The 20,745-nt window shown below is 37.8% G+C and overlaps 2 protein-coding genes across 6 annotated transcripts in view; one reads left to right on the plus strand and one right to left on the minus strand.

The window, feature by feature from the left end:
- septin5b (septin 5b) overlaps window positions 1-20,745 on the minus strand; it is a 297,634-nt gene that overhangs the window by 175,143 nt on the left and 101,746 nt on the right. The gene's annotated exons all lie outside the window — the stretch shown is intronic.
- myo18b (myosin XVIIIB) overlaps window positions 1-20,745 on the plus strand; it is a 55,119-nt gene that overhangs the window by 30,472 nt on the left and 3,902 nt on the right. For 3 of the 5 annotated variants that reach the window (XM_077243562.1, XM_077243559.1, XM_077243560.1), the window contains exons 29-41: window positions 3,583-3,737; window positions 3,843-3,966; window positions 5,704-5,904; window positions 7,123-7,233; window positions 7,380-7,484; window positions 10,666-10,827; window positions 11,358-11,471; window positions 11,553-11,669; window positions 12,655-12,738; window positions 13,576-13,713; window positions 13,788-13,973; window positions 17,116-17,249; window positions 18,684-18,725. In XM_077243562.1, coding sequence (XP_077099677.1) covers window positions 3,583-3,737; window positions 3,843-3,966; window positions 5,704-5,904; window positions 7,123-7,233; window positions 7,380-7,484; window positions 10,666-10,827; window positions 11,358-11,471; window positions 11,553-11,669; window positions 12,655-12,738; window positions 13,576-13,713; window positions 13,788-13,973; window positions 17,116-17,249; window positions 18,684-18,725 — 1,673 coding nt within the window. The remainder of the gene's footprint in view (window positions 1-3,582; window positions 3,738-3,842; window positions 3,967-5,703; window positions 5,905-7,122; window positions 7,234-7,379; window positions 7,485-10,665; window positions 10,828-11,357; window positions 11,472-11,552; window positions 11,670-12,654; window positions 12,739-13,575; window positions 13,714-13,787; window positions 13,974-17,115; window positions 17,250-18,683; window positions 18,726-20,745) is intronic. The other 2 variants (XM_077243563.1, XM_077243561.1) reach the window with 1 other exon arrangement.

Here is a 20,745-nt window from a genome sequence, read left to right on the forward strand (position 1 = left end):
GAGGCCCCGTCCACACTACTGCGTTTTCGTTTAAAAACGGAGAATTAAAACGAAAACGATCTCCGTCCACACCAGCGTTTTAGCTGCGTATTAGAATTGATCTCCGTCCACATTAAAACGACTGAAAACTCGGATCACGTGACCATTCTCCAACACTGTGCATGCGCGTGCCGGTGTAAACAGGAAACGGATGGACTATTCCTCAGATTTGATGAGGAAGCAAGTAACGTTAGCTACCTCTGCAAAGATTAGAAAATGTCGAAGACCAGAGATTTCTTTTCATGGACCGCCGCTGCACACGGGAATTGTCATAGATCGCTCGAATAATAGTTTGCCTCCGGCGCATGTAGGCAGTTATAGCATTGTAAAATGCAGAATTTGCTTGCACAACAGCTGCTAACAAAGACATCAAAGTCAGTAACGCTTGTAATTCGTTATCCATGTTGCACTCACTAACATCAGCTACGTAGTCCAGGATGTTTTTGTTTGTTTTCTTCCGGTGACGGGACATGTGATGGGTGGCTGACGAATCAGGGAAGGATACGTCATGGGTGATGACACCCAATCATAGAGCCGAGCGTGACCTTCTACGTCATCGTTTCTAAACTCCTCCGTTTTGTCCCGTCTACACTAAAACGCCCTCCGGAGATTCAAAACGAAAAACGGAGCTGCAGCGTTTCTAAACTTCTCCGTTTTGGGTCTTCGTTTTTCCCCGTTTTAGTGTGGACGGGAGGTGCAAACGTAGCAAAAGGTCTCCGTTTTTAAACGAAAACGCAGTAGTGTGGACGGGGCCTGAGTCGCAGGAAGGGCTGCTGCTTTAGCATATTTTGTGCTTGCGGTTTAATAACAGGGCTGCCAACTCTCACGCATTGAGCGTGAGACACACGCAATTGACCCAATTCTCACGCTCTCACGCCACACCCCCGATTTCTCACGCTTAAGTGTCAACCCGGTAGGTAAAATGCCTGAAAGATGAGTTTATCTATATATCTACCTGTTGAGCCACTCGCGATCGACTAGTTATACCGCAAATTAGTTAAATATCCCGTAATCTAGAGTAAAGATATTGTGCTCCAAACCGCGCGCACGGCAGACGTAAGCGAGCGAGAGACCTTGCGTGTGCAGACCAACCCCCCCCACCCCCCCGTTGGAGTAGTCTCACGCCAAGCTAAACTCAAAAGTTGGCAGCCCTGTAATAATCATTTGAAACTTAGCAAACTGGCAGCTCCAGTAGTAATGAAAACATTTATCTTGAACTTTGTCATGGAAACTAGCATGTATAAACCCTAAAGCTGCAGTAGGGAGTTTTGAGAAAATGTTGACTTAGCCTGAAAATTTGAACAAGCACAACTTACAGGTCCAACCCCCTTGCTCTCTGCTGCGCTACAGCCCTCCCTCCACAGCTCCTCCCCCACAGCTCCTCCCTCCACAGCTCCTCCCTCCACAGCTCCTCCCCCACAGCGGAGCCTGCCGTGAACGCGCAGACTAGTAAGCAGGACCACCGATGACGGCGGATTATAAACAGTTATGGAACATTCACTAATAGGGATGAAACATCAACAATATGCTTTACATTGACTATGGCCTGCCCATACTTTGACTACAAACTTGGTCCTCAAATCATTATGTATTTTGCAATACATGTAACTTTATAACGTCGCACTCTTTCTATAAGTTATAAATAGCTAGTAAGATAACGTAAAAGGATTAGTTCACTTTTAAAAAACCTTTTGCTGATAATTTACTCACCTCCATGTCATTCAAGATGTTCATGTCTTTCTTTCTTCAGTCGAAAAGAAATGAAGGTTTTTGATGAAAACATTCCAGGCTTTTTCTCCATATAATGGACTTCAATAGGACACAAACGTTTCAAGGACCAAATGACAGTTTCAGCGCTGCTTCAAAGGGCTTTAAACGATACCAGACGATGAATAAGGGTCTTATCTAGCGAAACGATCGGTCATTTCAAAAATAAATAAAAAACGTAAAGTTTTATAAGCACAAATGCTCGCCTTGCTCTGTTCTGTGATGCACGTTCCTAATCCTGTTCGAACTCGTTCATCAAAATGAACAAATCTTTTTTCGAGTCATTTCGTTCGTTGAATGAACTAAATGACTCGAAAAAAGATTTGTTCATTTGGATGAACGAGTTTGAACAGGAGAGTCACGAATGACGGTACACGCTCGCGCTGTGCAAGAGAGGGGTGATCAGCGCGTACACGAGCGTGATTGACACTGCTAAGACATTCCTCCTGGCTCTGATTGGTTGTTTCTGACCGGGAGCGGTGTATTTCTGCAAATGGCAATAGGACCACAGGGAGGAGCCAGAGGAGCTAGATTTTTTTCACAGATTATCTGTCTCATATTCTACTGTCAGGACATAATGACAGTTTTAACAAATATTTGTTTGCAAAAGTTACCTACTGGAGCTTTATTTAAACAATATAATAATCAAAAAGGAATTTATACCTGTTTAATATTACGCTGTAGCCACATTGGACCTGCAGTTTGTAAAATGGATGGATGGATGATTCAGCTGCGGTGTCATCTTCTGGCAAGACGCAGGAATTTATTTGGTGCGAACTTCACAGTGCATTATGGGTATAATCTAGCCGTTGAGTGTACATCGGTTATTATTGTAGTGCATTTTGAGATTGAATGAGTGCACTCTATAACGTCCACTATGGTTTCGTACACCACTACAAATGGCTGTTCCCTCAAATAGTGCCCTAATTAATTTCGATTAATTTGCGATTTCAGACACAGCCCCGGTTTCTTGCACCAAACGCCCAATTTTAGTTTCCATAAATGGTCTTGTTCTGTGTTGTTATGCACTAAAACTATTTCAAATCGTTTTCAATCATTGAAATAATGCTGGATAATAATGCATTGAAATAACGCTGGATTCAAATAAAATATAAATAAGAGATGAAAAACTTTAAAAAAATAGTTTTTGGCAATGTTTAGATACTAAAATTAGTCAAACTAAAATAAATATAAAATTCATTAAAGCTAATAAAAAATATATGTAAAAAAACTTTTAAAAGCACATAACAAAATGACTCAAACAAACTAAATGTAAAAAGAAAATGTAAAAAAGCTAATTCAAATTATTAATAAACACATATTTAATAGTATATAAATAATATTAAAGTAACTCTGGTGTCAATGCTGGAACTTGCTGGGGCTTGTTGTCACAAGTCAGTTTTTGTTTGCACACACGCCTGAAGTCTGGAGTATGTCCACCATTATTGCTCAGAACAGATATATAAGGTTTATAATGTGTGTATATATAAGGTAAGTTTCACAATGGGAAACATATATTTTTACATTGATTTCAGTGTATTTTTCTCTTTTTTAAAATATGATCTACAGTAAAAAGCCACCTTCAGAGTATAATAGCAATTAGTGTATTATGGGATAAAATGTAAACAGTAAAACAGTTATAAAACACAAAACAATCAATGAAACAACAAAAATGTAAAATGCAAAAATGTTAGAAAACACAAGCATTTGTGTAATTTGATCAAAAACGTATTGTTAGCCTCCTGAGATGCTTATCCTATCTCCCCCGTGTGGCAGGTCCAGGAACTGCAGTCTCAGCTTGATCAATCCAAACGCTCCGTGACAGATCTAAAACGTCACTGCCGGCGGTTGACCTCTGACCTCCAGGACGCCCGTGTGCTGACAGACAGCCTGCAGGGCCGCGCTCACGAGCTGGACCGGAAACAAAGGAGGTCTGTGGCACTTGCATGTAACATTAATATTCAACGCCACGCTCTCCGGCTGCTTGAATATGCATTCTCAAGCCCTGTTTCTCCCTTGCGTCTGTGTGTTTGTAGGTTTGACAGCGAGCTGACCCAGGCTCTGGAACAGGCTGATAATGAGAGGGAGCAGAAAGAGAGAGCGATGCAGGAGAATACAGTCCTCGGCGCAGAGATCTTCACCCTTCACAAAGCGCTGAAGGTACGGGCAAAGGTCAAAGGTCAAGCGTCCACCATCTGCAATGGTGCGCGTGTACTCTGGGTGTCCTCTAACTGTAACCTGAACGAGTTCCCAGAGATCCCAAATGAACAGAGGAGAAAAGTTCTGCTTTGAGTCCATTTATGTTAACTGCATGGCACTTTTCACACTTCATATCGTCTGCGTCCGTAGACAGCTGACTTGTTGCCTCACTAACTTATCATACGGTGAAGTTTGCGCACAAATTAATTTCTCGCTAGAAATTACATCAAGTCAATTACATTTAATAATAATAATAATGCATTTTATTTTTTTATTAATTTTTTTTTACATTTACACTCAAACTGACCACCAACCGCAACTTTCAGATGCCATCTTTATTTTTTAGCTCAGCTGTCACAGAATGGAAAGCACAGGATTATGGGAAATCAAAGGCAGCGAAGGACACGTATATGCTGCCTTCAAAAATCCATTAGATGAAGGTATCTCAGGAGACAGGAACGGGCAGCATTTTTAAGCTTTCGGACGCAGCCATTGTTTCAAAGCAGCTGCACAGAAAAAGCTTGTTTCAGTGTTCAAATTTCAGAAGTTTCTGTTATCAGTTAGAGATGAGTGTATACACAGCTATAATATAAAACATGTTGTTGTTTGTTAGTTAACGCCGTGTATTGAGTTAAGCAGACACAACGAACGTGTTAGGTTGAACGTTTATTGATTACAATATAAGAATAATATTACAATATTTGAGGATAATAAGGTGTCGACCCAAAGTTGCCATCATAAATATTTGCACTTGAGTATAAGGTGTTCTTTGTCGGAATGTATATTTGTATGATTGTGTGTGATTTTTTTGGGGTGTGTTTGTCATTGTTTTTATATTATAGATTTGTTTTGTTATTTGTGCTTTTTGGTGTGTTGTGACTGTTTGTGTATGTTTGTGTGTATATGTGCATTTGTGTTTTTTATGCATTTGTGTGTTATTTTATGCACCTGTGTCTGTGATTTTTTTTCTTTTGTGTTTGTGCATGCATAATTGCTGTGTGTTTTTTATGTGTTTGTGTATTTGTGTGGTTGTTTTTTGTGAGTATGTGTATGTCTAGGTGATTGTCTTTTGTGCAATGTTGTGTGTTGTGCAATTTGTGTCTGTGCATTTGCTTTTGTCTGTATGTTTATGCATTTGTGCTTGTTTGCATAATTGTGCATGTATGCGTGTTTGTTTTTTGGTGTGTCGGTGTGCATTTGTGTGTGTTTGTATAATTGCTTGTGTGTGTTTATTTTTATGCATTTGTGTACTCATTTATTGTTTATTTGTTTGTTTTTGTGTGTATTTGTATGTGTGTATGTTCATTTTCCTGTGAATGCAATTTTTCTTTGTCCATCTAAATTTGTGTGTTTATGCTTTTGAGCTTTTTTGTAGAAGTGTTTGTGCATGTGCATGCGTGTTTGTTTATTTGTGCGTGTGTATATCTTGTTTTTTATTTAATGTATTTGTGTGTGTGTGGATATTTGTTGGTGTGTGTGTGTGTGTGTGTGTGTGTGTGTGTGTGTGTGTGTGTGTGTGTGTGTGTGTGTGTGTGTGTGTGTGTGTGTGTGTGTGTGTGTGTGTGTGTGTGTGTGTGTGTGTGTGTGTTTTTTGTGTGTGTGATTTGTGTTCATTATACAGTATGTCTTTTTGCTCTTGCGAATCTTGTTTTATGTGTATTGACGTTTCTATATGTGCATAATTGTGTGTGTTTCCAGGACAGTCAGGTGGAGGTCACAGACCTGCAGCTTCAGAAGGAGGAGTTGTGCTCTCAGATCCGTGACCTGAGGGTCCCTCTCCATCTCTCCTCCGACTCCGTCCCTGAACTGAAGAAGCAGCTCCGGGAGCTGGAGAGCAGAGACAAGGAGCGCTCGGAGGAGATCGGCCAGATGACGACCAGAATCAAACAGCAGGAGCAGGTACAGGAACCCGAGAAAGAGTTCTCTACTAAATGACATTTTTTAAAAGGTTATGATATCATAACTATGATCAAATTAAAGGGATAGTTCACCCAAAAATGAAAATTCTGTCAACATTTACTCACCCTCATGTTTTTCCAAACCTGTATGAATTTTTTTCTTCTGCTGAACACAAAAGAAAATATTTTGAAGAATGTCGGAAACTAAACGGTCGATGGACCATTGACGTCCATTGTATTTTTCCCGACTATGGGTCCATCAACTATTTGTTTTCTGACATTCTTCAAAATATCTTATTTTGTGTTCAGCAGAAGAAAGAAATTCATACGGTTTTGGAACAGCATGAGGGTTAGAACTATAAATAAATTATTAAATTACAAGTAAGTGAGTAAATATTTATTTTTGGATGAACTATCCCTGTAACACATGAACGCTGACATTTACATATGGAAGTCTCAACATTTTTGTTAATCATAACAGAGGCCATTTACATAAGTCTTAAAGGTACAGTAGCACAAATAGCTTCATAGCACTTCATAGGTACTGTGACTGACTGGAGTTTAAATCACACTTAATATTAACTATTAGACCTTAGTCAACGAGGCTGTGAGGATAAGACTTCACAATGGCAGCACTGTATAAAGGTTCTGGATCATGTAATTTTAACAACTTTAAAACTTTTAGCTGTTTGGAGTTTTTGTCTCCTGAACGTTGTTTTTCTTCAGCCAAACAATCGGTATGTTGTTAAATAGCAGTACAATCCGGAGAACACTCTGTATTCTATCCCTTACAGCCTTGTTTTCATTCCTGCAAAAAAAAAAAAGTATATATGAACCTACCCTGAAGGTCTATTCTGCATTATCGATTTGACTGCACTGACACTATTGGATGAAAACCGAGCTTGAACTGACTTGAGCCGGATGATGATAGAGTCTTCTGCAGAGCTGCTTTATTGCTGAATCGACTTTGTTTCATAATAATTAACACATTTTACAACATCGACACTTATTAAACTGAACTGAATCAACAATGAGCTAAATTTTCTTCTGTAAAGCTGCTTATAGCTGAATTGAGCTCATTTCATAACTGATTAGCTTTACACTGATATTGAACTGAACTGAATAAAGACACTTTCAAGCTGCTTTGAAACAATCTTGTATAAAGCGCTGTATAAATGAAGGTGATTTTGACTTGATCTCTGGCCTCTGTTCTCCACAGATGCACTTGCGCTTTGAGATGGAGATGGAGAGGATGAAGCAGATCCATCAGAAGGAACTTGAAGACAAGGACGAGGAACTGGAGGACGTGCAGAAGTCCTCACAGAGACGGGTGAGGGACGCAGAATAAATTACAGCTCCACGAAGCACCTTACAACCCTGTCTCAAACATCCTTTCGTGTGTGTGTGTGTGTGTGTGTGTGTGTGTGTGTGTGTGTGTGTGTGTGTGTGTGTGTGTGTGTGTGTGTGTGTGTGCAGCTCCGTCAGCTGGAGATGCAACTAAAACAGGAATATGAGGAGAAACAGATGGTGGTTCATGAGAAGCATGACTTAGAGGGGCTGATCGCCACACTGTGTGAACAGGTAAAACATATTTCAACAATACATTATGTAACAATAACTACATTTACATGCACACTCATGATGTAGATTTAGGGAATATTGCGATTAAACTTTACCCCATGTAAACTGTAAACACAATACTTTGATCAAAAGTTCAAAATCATAAAAATATGTGCGTATGCCGATTTTAATCGCAATAAACAGGCAACTAAACACTTCAATCGCATCTATTCCACTCTGAACAAAGTGTGCATGTGCTTGTGACGTAGACGGATGATGTTATCATGCGCAGATTCGTAAACATAGCGGTAAAGAAGGCATCACATTTTGGCATCACGAGTTGTAGACAACGTTGAACGACATGAATATAATGCAGTATATAAATGTTCGAAGACATCAAAATGAAGACATTTAGGCGCGTCACAGAAAAAATCCAATACCTCCAAAGAAATGTGTTTTGCACTTGACGTGAGTTAAAACAGTGGCCAGTAACACACAAACTGTAGTTATTAATGACCCTTATGACACATTATATCCAACCGTTTCTAACTTCCATTACATTCCAGGCGTGATATTTATTAAATACAGTATATATGGGGGTCATTTGGTTTTGCCCGGACGCGCTGAATAATAGATCACAGAGTTCTAGTCACATCAGGGCTTGTGAGGATCTGTAAAGCTGTCATGTCCCTCTCTGTTGTGATATAAGAGCACTACAGCCCAGCTCTCAATCTACATGAGCCTCGTCTATCAGTGCTCTTCATTCCAATGTGTTTGTGGAAATGTTAAAGCTCAGCAAACATTCTGAACTTCATTTGTATTAACATCTTAATGTCAAAGTGAAATGGAATTCGAAAACCATTTTACTTCAACACTGTAACGTAATCTGTAGGGCAGGGCTCGGTTTTATCCTTTGGCAATTGACTGGATGATGAAAAGTTTGTAGGGTCGAAAATTAAGAAGGAATTAGTGACGTTGGCCCGGAAGGAAAGTCATTTCATACGCGGAGAAACTTATTGTATTTATGTGTTATAATATAAAGTTACAGTAGTAGCCAAAAGTAATGTCCCTTCAATGGACCCTACAAGTTCGATTAAACCATCAAAATATGAGGAAAATATTTTATGTTTTTCAAAATATTTTCAATATGATGGAAGGACAAAACATTAAACTTGGTTAAAGGTATTTATTTGACAAAATTATTTGGCAAGAAAAGGCAAGCTACAGGTTTTATTTCACTATGCAAAACAATGCAAAGAACACAATAACTATTAACATAATCATATTCATATTTTGTTGGTTCTCTCTTGTTTTTGCATGTGTTCATAATTTCTTTGTATGACAGCCAGGCCAAACATTATGTCTGCACAATTTGGCATTTATAATTATATTATATGATATTATATTTCTGTCACGGAACGTGCAAGATAAAAAAAGGTGTGAGGACTGAAATGCAGAGAATGGTAATTTATTACAAAAATAAACAAACACAAAAACCCACGAGGGGGAAAAACACAATAAATAAGAATGAAACAACTGAACCTTAACATGAAGTGGGGAACGGGGAATCACGGGGAACAGGAGACATTAGACAACGATCCGACAAAGACTGCAAACAAGAGGAGACTTAAGAAGGGAACAAATCAAGAGGGGACAGGTGGAAGAACTCAAACAATAATCAGGTAACGAGGGGGAGGGATCAGACAACGACCAGAGCACATGGCCCAAAATAACAAAACACCCATGTCCAACACAAGACAGGACAGGCATGTGACAATTTCATTGCGTCATCACCAATAAAACAATTGACTTCAAGCATAACTACGCAATATGCTTACAAAATCGTAAAACATTTTTTTAATATAATATTTAAATAAAGGGTGAAGATTTTCCAGGGTCAATTTTCCTAGCCCAGACATCACTTTTGGCCACTACTGTATTTAATAAAAACACATTCTTTTATATAATAATTATATATATAATTAACAAATTATGTATATACTCAACATTGTATCAAATATAAATAATATGAGGATGTTCCATTAAAATTATCTATAATGCTTTTGGAATGTTCGCTGGACTATATTAATTTGCACATAGTTAGTTTAGTAGTTATAGAGGATCTATAGCATCGGACATGCTCTGGCTCTTGTGCGTAGCCAATAGCTCGTGGCTATGCTGAGAGGGGTCCTTTAGAGATACTGTACACACATTGACCTGAACGTCCTGCCCCTGGGCCATAGTGAGCTCTCTAATTTGACTGTGCTCTGGAAGCGTGATCGATATGATGAAGCTACTCATCAGCTGCTGTTAACAACGACCCCTGCTTTATGACCCAAGCTGCACATAAACACTGCTGCTCAAAGTCAGTATTATATTGAATAAGAGGATGTGTAAAGGGCCTGCTTTTCATGCATGTATTGACCTGCTGTTTCCTGATGGATTTTTCCAGGGCATGTGCTTTCACTGCCAACCCAACCTTCAAACTTATTTTTTGTGCATTACTTGAGATTTCACATAATGTCCTATCCATTCTGTAAAAAGTTTCTTCTCTTATTGTGCATGATTTTCGTCTTTGTAGTCTCACAATATAATATGATATGATATGATAATATAATATTATGTTATATAATATAATATTATGTTATGTTATATTATGATGTCCATCTTCGTAGTCTTCTCTGTATATATTATATTATATTATATTATATTATATTATATTATATTATATTATATTATATTATATTTAGTAAATATTGTCATTTAGTAAATATAATGAATAATTTTTAATACATTTTGCTGGTTTTATTGTGCATGATGAAGGCTGTCTTTGTATTTTTATGTATTATATTATATATTATATTATTGGCCATCCTGATTTCTCTATATCTGTCCGTTGAAGAAGCCCATATCTGTCAAGCACTAGTTTTAAATTCTCATTCCTTGCGTATCGGCTCATATTTGGAGCCATAATGATTTATTGAGCTTCTGGGATTTGCTCTGTTTTCCACAAGCATGAGTTTGTATGTCTCTGTGTTCACGTGTCCAGCATCATTACTCAGTTTCTATGGTCTTAGCTGAGTCTGAAAGTCACAGCTGGTTTCCAGAGATGCCCGTCTTTCTCCCAGAACACTTGTGAAGTGTAAAGGCTCTCTGTTTGTGCTTCAGTGTGATGTATAGATTTCTCTCTCTCTGGTCTCAGGTGGGCCACAGAGACTTTGACGTGGAGAAGAGGTTGAAGCGAGACCTGAAGCGCACACATGCCCTGCTCAGTGATGCCCAGCTGCTGCTGTCCAACGTTGAACAGCCCGGGCAGGGTCATGACCCCGGTGCCAAGGAGCAGCTGGAGAGACTGCGCTGCCAGGTGCCACTGCCATCCCAGCATTAACTCAGCATGACTCAAAGGGATAGTTCACCCAAAAATAAAAAATTGAACACAAAAGAAAATATTTTTAAGAATGTCAGAAACCAAACAGTTGATAGGCTCCACTGACTTTCATAGTATCTGACTTTAAGTAATGTAATGTAATGTGACTATAGCACATGCTACTTATCTGATTGTGCATGATGTTCTTCTTTGTAGTCTTAACAAATATACAATTTTAAATTGTAATTATATTTTATAATATTACTTTTTTTTTTACTGTTTTTTTTAATTTATTTTATCAAACCAATGCATCCATGGTGAGCATAAGATAATTCTTTCAAAAACATTTAAAAAAAATCTTAATTATTCCAACCTTTCTTACCAGTGTATGTTTGCATAGTTTGTGTTGTCAATGCAAAGGCATCTAAAAAATAGTAAGGATGCTGATATTGGCCATAACCCATTAGTGGTCTGTGGTTACCTTCATCTGATGCGATTGACTTTGTGTGCATCTATTTGTATTCTAGCTGGAGGACAGTGAAGGCAGACGGTTGGAGGCAGAAAGTGTTCAGAAGACTCTCGCTGCGGAGCTGGAGAACGCTCAGATCGAACTGGAGAGCATCTGCAGGCAGAAGAGCCTGGTGAGGCCCAGAGACATGAAATGAGAGGTTCACGGGGCTGATCTGAGGTTTATCTGAGTCTGTCTCTGTCTGTTGTCCCAGGTGGATGAGCAGCTGGCTCAGCTACGCTACGAGAGGACAGATCTGATGAAGAGGCTCGAGGAAGACCAGGAGGACCTCAACGAGCTCATGCAGAAGCACAAAGCCCTCATCGCTCAGGTCTGCTGGAGATACATGTGTGTGCTTCACTCTTGGAGAGTTGTAACAGTTGTTTTCAAAATAGTGCAGCTTTTCTAATAATGAGCTCTGTCGGGAAGTGTGTGAAAATGATATAATTTGTCACATTGCGTTGCACTCTCTCATAAAATATCCTCTCTCTCTCTATCTGATTCGTTTGGGTAAATTTGTGATTCATTTAGCTAAATGGATGACTGGTTAAAAAATGGTTTATCCTTTCACTTGAGTCATCCCTTAATAGTGTTTTCAGTCCTTGGGCAACATCATTAGATGTTTTCTTTTTATAGCAAAATAAATATTTAAAATACTGACGTTTATGACTATGAGAATACCAAAAAATGAATAAATTTAGAAATGTAAGATGATGCAGTAGGATTTTATTTGATTTTCAGAGGATTCTTATTGTTTGATCCCATTGGATTGGTTTCAGTTTATGAAAGAAGATCCATATTATTCATTTAGGATTTTTTAATTAATCTTATTAGTTAATATTATAATATTATAATTGTATAATATTCAGGATTCTTTTATGAATAGAAAGTTGAAAAGAACAGCAACCTTGTTGCTAAAATATATGTGTGTGTGTATTTAAATATATATATGTGTGTGTGTATATATGTAACTGGTCCTACTCAACCCACGGCGAGTGCGATTCGAACCTACGTCTCCAGCATGGGAGGCTGCTGCGCTAACAAGGACGCTAAAGACCGCAGCCTCTAGCAGTAATCACTAATGCACCTTTTGAGGCCAGGGGAGTGAGGTTTACTCACACAGCTCTTTCTAGCTTGCCTCCATTACACTCACCCCCCTAAACCTCACTCCCATCCGGGTCACGGCACCAAAAGCAACACCCGGCCTGGGAGGCTCTTACTAGCTTGCCGTCGTTACATATACTGTATGTGCGTGTGTGTGTATGAGGTTATGTAAAATATCCCAAAGCCAACCAAACATTGTTTGTTTATCCCAGTCTTCCAGTGATATCTCTCAGATCCGAGAGCTTCAGGCTGAAATGGAAGAACTGAAGAAACAGCGACAGACCCTACAGGAGGGGGTGAGACAGACCTGCAGACAGACACACTGAGATATAGACGTGATGTCCATTAGATGTTCATTCACATATGGAACTGCATCATATTAACAGTTTAACATGGACAGAGTCACAGTTTGCATAATTACTGTCCTGACCATGTTATGAACGTACTGCGCTTCTGTTAATAAACTGTGTATTTTTAAGTATGAAGTACACTAATATGAAACTAGAGAATTTTGAAAGAAGTTTGAAAAAGTTTGAGAAGATAAAGACCATCTTTGATGTTGAATGTTTAATATAGCCAGAATGTTTTAGCACGTTTCTAGCATGTTTTAACATGTTGCAGGATTTTTAGCACATTGCTACCATGTTTAAGTATGTTGCTATTATGTTTTAGAATCACTAACATGATGTACCCTACCTGTTGCTAGCATCTTTCTGTTGTGTTTTAGCATATTGCTAGCACAATTTATCATTTTGCTAACATGTTTTTACACTTTGCTAGCATGATTTAACATGAAAATATGTTTAAGTTGCTAGTTTAAACATGTTACTAATATATTTCTAGCAAGTTCCTTGCATGTTTTAATAAGTTTCATCGCGAGTGGCTCAACAGGTAGATATATAGATAAACTCATCTTTCAGGCATTTTACCTACCGGGTTGACACTTAAGCGTGAGAAATCGGGGGTGTGGCGTGAGAGCGTGAGAATTGGGTCAATTGCGTGTGTCTCACGCTCAATGCGTGAGAGTTGGCAGCCCTGAGACTGTTGTCAACATGAAGTTGAAATAGTGTTTTGTTGACCCGTAAGCATGTTTCACAAACATAGTCATAACCCAGCGGTGCTTATCTTCCCAGCTGCAGACCAGCGTGGCACGCGTGCAGTTCCTGGAGTCGTCCACGGTGGCCCGCAGCATCGTGAGCAAGCAAGAAGCTCGTATCTGTGATCTAGAGAACAAATTGGAGTTCCAGAGAGGACAGGTCAAGAGATTTGAGGTCAGTCCAGCTTCCACTTTATTCTCGTTCTCAGAGAGGATCTTTATAGTGTTACGATGTGTGTGTGTGTGCAGGTCCTGGTTCTGCGTCTAAGGGACAGTGTGGTGCGGCTGGGTGAGGAGCTGGAGCAGGCGGCCCAGGCCGAGGCCAGAGAGAGGGAGAACTCGCGATACTATCAGCAGAGACTGGCGGATATGAGACTGGAAATGGACGACCTGAGTGTCAGAGAACAGGAGAGCAGCCGTCGACGCATGGAGCTGGTGACTGACACACAAACATACCTTTCTGATGTAGCTGATGAAGTAACACACTATTTATATATATATATATATATATATATATATATATATATATATATATACACACACTGAACAAAATTATGTTTCTTTTGTTTTGCCCCCATTTTTCATGAGCTGAACTCAAAGATATAAGACTTTTTCTATATACACAAAAGGTCTATTTCTCTCAAATATTAATCACAAATCTAAATCTGTGTTAGTGTGCACTTCTCCTTTGCTGAGATTATCCATCCACCTTGCTAGTGTGGCATATCAAGATACAGATTAGACAGCATGATTATTGCACAGGTGTGAATAAACCTGCAAATTTTAGAGTGACCTTTTATTGTGGCTAGCCTAAGGCACACCTGTGAAATAATCATGCTGTTCAATCAGCATCTTGATATGCCACACCTGTGAGGTGGATGGATTATCTCGGCAAAGGAGAAGTGCTCACTAACACAGATTTAGACAGATTTGTGAAAAATATTTGAGAGAAATAGGCCTTTTGTGCACATAGAAAAAGTCTTATATCTTTGAGTTCAGTGTATATATAGACAATAAGATTTTGTTTTAGAAACACATTTCTTATGCTCACCAAGGTTGCATTTAATTGATCAAAAATACAATAATAACAGTAATATTCTGAAATAGTATTACAATTCAAAACAACCATTTTATATTTGAATATATTGTAAAATGTAATTTATTCCTGTGATGCAATGTTGAATTTTCAGCATCATTACTCCAGTTTTCAGTGTCACATGATCCTTCAGAAATCATTCTAATATGCTGATTTGCTGCACAAGAAACATTGCTTATTATTATCATCAATGTTAAAAACAGCTACAATATTAATATTTTACAATTATCATTAATTAGCTATAATACAAAATTATTTATTGATATTTTAAAGCACTATCTTACATATAACCGCAAAATGTTTTTAAGGTGCTTTGATGAACATTCGGTTTAAGAGAACAGCATTTATTTGAAATACAATCTTTTGTAACATTATAAATGTATTCACTGTCACTTTTGATTAATTGAATGCATCTTTGCTCAAGAAATATATACAATTTATATATATAAATATTGAAGAAAAAAAAAACCTCACTGACCCTAAACCATTGTATGGTAGTGTGTATATCAGTCAATGCCAATAAATAAAAACAAATAAGGGACAATAACTGATATATCTCTAAGAATAAAATCAAAAACAGTTGTAAAATCCTTAATTTAATCCTTAAAAAAGTATCTTGAAACTAAAAATTCTGCAATCATTTTTGATCTTTGAATTTGTCTTGAGAATGTACGTTAAAATTGAACAGCTTTTGTGAAACTGTCCTCATAACTAATGTATTCATATCTACAGCCGCTCGATGTATTTTCCTCTTAGTGGCCGCCCACGAGCCTGACACGTTATTGCCCGGGAGAATACACTGAACTTTCCTGAAAAACCTGTAAATATTCATAATTTAACACAAAGGAGGAGTCCCTGCATCAGTACAGCACCTGCCGGCGTGTAATGCATTTTGACCTGCGTTCTGAGAGTCAAATTATGAATATTAGCTACAGTGTTACCGATGCCTGGTGCATACACAAAGAGTGAAGTCTGGGATGCGTTCCTTCCCGATGCTAGGACACACGCACACACACATGCTGAGGCTCTCCAGGTTATTGGTTATGAAAGGGAGGGGGCAACAGCGAAGGTGTGGTTGTCATGGAGATGAGAGGAGAGGAATGGGATTTGTTGTATCAATAACCTTGAGGAGACAATGGGAATTAATCATAGACAGTGGCGGCTCGTCCAGGAGAGCATGAGACTGGGGACGGACAAAGAAGGGAAGAGGAAAATGAATCGTGTAATCAGTCGCTCCACTGGCTCTCGAGCGCTCATTATCAAATTATTCTGTAAACAAGAGCTCGCGATCGATAGCGCAAGATTGTCCTTTAGCAAAGCACTTCAGAAGTTAAAGAGAAAGGCTTGCCAAAAAAAACACTGTAATATAATGATTTTATTTTCCTCTGTATAAATTAAGGCCTGTACAATAAGTATTTTAAATGTAACTTTTGTATTTTGTAAAGTATTTTAAATTTAATTTAAATATAATATATATGTATACTAAAATTGAGAAATAAGGGAGAAATATACTTTTCATTTCCTTTTTTTCCTTACAAATTTATATATACTGTACATTAGTGGCCAAAAGTGATGTCTAGAAGAGATATTTGTTTTTAATGACGCAATTAAACCATCAAAATATGAGGAAAATATTTAATATTTTTTAAATATTTGAAATGTGAGGGAAGAACAAAACGCTGAACTTGGTTAAGGTGTTTTACAAACTTATTTGACAAAAAAAGCAAATTTCAGCTAGAGGTTTTATTTTACTATGCAAAAAACCCTGCATACTATGCATAAAAATCTCACATGAAAAAGCATACATTGACTAGAGCATAATCAGTTATTTATATTTCGTTGGTTCTCACTTGTTTTTGCATGCGTTCATAATTTCTTTGAACGACAGTCTGGCCCAAAATAATGTCCGCACAATTTGGCATGTTTCATTGAGTTATCATCACAAATAAAACAATTGACCCCAATAACAACTATGCAATATGCTTACAAAATTTTCAATATGCAATTTTATAAATATATATATTCTTAGTGGCTCTTAAAATAAGATACATTTTTTAAGCCAAATAAAATTTTAGGGTCAATTAAATGTTTCACCTGTTTACTTTACTAAAATATTAATCATCAAAAATATTGATAAATATTGAAAACATGAGTGTTTTGACAATGCAGATAATTTTTTTTCTTTTTTTGATGTTAAGGTTTTCTTTTTAATTGTGTTGTTAAAAAGTTAAAAGGATAAAAACAACTCCGTAGGCCTCATATTCATAACCTCTTAGCCACATTTATATGCTTTCTTAAGGAAATGTGAGCGGTGTACTAATAATGCCAGCCTATGCGAGCAGTTAATTAATTGGCCGTATTTTAAGATTAAACACTTGGATAATGATTTCTCTTGTCCTGATGCAAGGTCTTTTTTCCTCTGGAGATCCAGCGTGACCATAACACGTTATCTGATTTTATCTTGTCTTATCTTTTTTCTAGGAAATGCAAGTGGAAGAGCTTAGCGCTGTAAGACAGACCCTGCAAGCTGATCTAGAGACATCAATCCGGCGTATCGTTGATCTACAAGCTGCACTGGAGGAGGTGGAGTCCAGCGATGAAAGTGATACTGAAAGGTATCGCTAGCGACGTGCGCCTGACCTTTTCTATTTCCTTTTTCATTTCCATTCCTCAGTCTAGCATAGCAAGGGGACACTGTCTGCGTTTACATGGATTGTAATCGGACTAGTAGCACAGTCGGTCACACACAAAAGTCAAAATTTCATTCGGATTGTAAGGGGTGGTTTAAACCTTTTCTAATCTGATCGACATGTAAACACTTGATCGAATTGAAAACCGAAACTGGAAAGTACTGCGCATGTGCAATGATGTGGAGATACCGTAATGACGTGTTGTTGAATATAGTGTCATAAATGACTGTAAAATAAAATTCTCCTTCCACTCATCGTCTGTAAAGTGGAGCAGGACAACGTCCTTGTTTTCGGACTCTCATCCACAGGCGCCTTGTTTTTGGGCGCAGGAAGGGCCGTTTTTACTGCTTAATGTAAGGAGTAAGGAGGATGGCACAACATTTCATGTGCTTGTCATCTAATAATTAGGGCCTGAAATAAATAAAGAAGCAATGTAGGAGAATAGTATGTGCAAAAAGAGAAAAACTCTGTATATTCGTGCAGTGTGCACATGTCAAAAAATCTATTCCGATTTGAATCTTGTGACATATAAACACGAACACCAACCTGATCACTTTATTTAGCGTTCATGTGAACACTACAATTCACTGATTGAAACAAAATGTGTCCATGTAAATGTAGCTACTGTCTGAAACCCAGTTTGCATACTATAAATACTACTGATTGGTGTTTTCCAAATCATAGTGTGTTGAAAATAGTATGCTAAAGTTGCCTGGATGGTGTACAATTTCCAGTGGGGATAGTAGAAATCCCATCATGCTTTCTGTGTTGCCCAACAGAAGAGTTTGGGTCTATTTTATTTTATTTTATTTTATTTGTAATTTAGTCTAAATATATTTACATATAAATTTTTCAGCAAACCCAACTTTATATTACAGTATGTATGTACACCGTGTGTATATACACTGTTGTGTGTATGTGTATATATATACAAACAGTGTATATACAAACGGTATATATTTAGCATATACAGTATATATGTTTGTGTGTGTGTGTGTGTATATATATATATATACACATAGTTTTTTTTCCCTTTGGATTTAAAGTTTTACTTCTTGCGGTTACTTTTAATTGCTTTTATTCTTTTTCAGTTGAGCTGAAATGTTGAAATGTGAGGAGATTTTCCTCGCGCTCTAAAATCAAGGCTAAGCTTAGCTACTATAAACGCTTCAATAATGCCTTTTTTCCCTCGACACACAGAGTAAAATGCAGTCCGACGTATCAGAGTTCACAGACTTTGATCTTCTCTGCCAGACTTCCCTAAAAAATTCGATATGCTTGCTTTGCTCGTACCTCCAACCAGTTGAGCTTTCCATGCCTCTCCTGTGTGTCTCTGACTGCGTCTCCCTCTTCACACAGTGTGCAGACGGCTGTGGAGTCCTTCTCTAGAAGGAAAGATCTGTAAGCACTCCATTCCCCATCCTGCTGTTGCTCTCTACCGTGCATTCATGTTCATTTTCTGTGCTATGCATTTGGGAATGAGCAATCGGATGAATGCGGGTTTCAAACTAGGCCAATGGTTTTGTATTGAAGTGGACGATATAGGGGAAAGTGAAAAATAAAATAACTTTCTTTTTTTTTAATACTTTTAAAGATATGCAATTTTATGTTTTAAATTTTATAACTTTTACATTGATATTTGAACATAAAAAATGAATGCTAAACCTTTATTAATACTTTATTATTTTAAAATTTTAAAATTGTAATTTTTGTAATTTTATTTTGTTACATTATACATTTTAATTTAATAAAATTAAACAAACTGAAAAGTAGCAAATACAGATAGTGTTTAAATCTGAGATGCTCTTAAAATATTAGTCTCAGCATTCTCATACTCACAAATTGCTTGTGGGACTTTGACACAGTCTGAAAGAAACTTAACATCCTAATAAAAAGTGCATTAAAGTCATCAAGGATGTTGCTAAATTGTATATTGCCATAAAAATTATTGCAAATATATTCCCTATATTTTCCAGCTCTAGTTGCATTATTATTAACACATTAACGTTTGCTGCAACGTAAAATGTCCTGCTTTATGCAGTACGATTTATTTTTTGCATATAAATGCACGGCATCTCTTTGTGAACCGTGGCTTAATGGTTTTGGCGGAGTCTAACAAATAACCATCCTTCTCTCCATTGGTCTAAAAATTCCCCATCAAAAGCAAAAATTGATGGATGGGCCAGCATTGCGTTTGGCTGTTAATGTGGCTTGCTTAGCCTGTTGCTCAGTACTGTAAATGTGTGTGGACTTGTGAATATTAAAATTGGTAAAAAAATTGGTCGAGAGTTTCCGCTGAGCGGATGTGAATAGACACCTACTCGTTGAACGCAAACCGCCACGTACCCACACTGCCACTTCACTTTGCTTAGTTAAATGCAAGAAGCTTTCCCCTGTGCTAGAGAGTCCTTTTAAAAGTTCACCAGCTGTGATATGCTTTGTCTTCTGAATAATGCATGTGCGTTAGCTGAGACCTCCCGTGTCTCTTCTCTTTCAATTGTCTGTGCGAGTGAAAAGGGGAAAATGAACTGTGTTGCGGTTGCTTAGCGCTTTGGCTCTTAAATCTCTGTACGAATGTGGTGAGACCGATTACAAGAGCAGGGTAGGAGAGAACCCATGGCATATGCAAACAAATTAACATCGTTTTTGTTACCTTTCTCGTGCATGTTTGAATAAAAGCTTCTGGAAGCTAGAATAAGTTTGACGCAATATCTCTGTTCCAAAATGTAGTGACCGCCATTTTAAGGAATTACAGGTGTGCACACAACACGAAAGGACTTCTAAAAGATATTCACTTGTTTTGAGCAAATTCTAAGGCAGTATCACATGCATCCATCCATAGATAAATTCATCACATGTATCCATCCATAGATGAATCAATCCCACAATGCATTGCAACAAATAAGTGGAGCAGAATGCTAATTATATTTTTTTTATTCAGTACTGAAAAGCACAGCTAAAAACTGAGATGTTGTCAATTATTTATTCCTTATGACCCCCCTCCCCTTTTTTTAACTAAAGCAAATTAGTAAAAAAAAAAAATCCTGTATTCACCTGTCGTGTGTCGGTAGAGAAGCATGTTTCCACTTCCAACTAATAACTTATGAGGATTCATGTCTACACTCTTAAAGTTGTGCTCAAAAGTTTACACACCCCTTGCAGAAGACATTTGTCTTTTAATAATTGTTCACAGAGAGGTTCTTTCGTGAACCTAATATGGTTCTTCTATTGCATCGCTATGAAAACCCTCTTTTTAGTGTAGGATGCTCCATTAGAAGGCTCCTGTTTAGGCAATAAGCAGCAAGGCAGCTCACTAGCTCTTGAATCAAAGCTTATGTTTTAGGATCTCAGGCAAACAGCTTTAGTAAGTCTGTAAACAGGTTGTGGATCAGTGCGTTGTGCCCCTATGAGCCCTGATGAT

Source organism: Siphateles boraxobius, unplaced genomic scaffold (genome assembly GCF_051911475.1).
Source record: "Siphateles boraxobius isolate OS27281-9 unplaced genomic scaffold, OSU_SipBor_1 25, whole genome shotgun sequence".
NCBI lineage: Eukaryota > Metazoa > Chordata > Actinopteri > Cypriniformes > Leuciscidae > Siphateles > Siphateles boraxobius.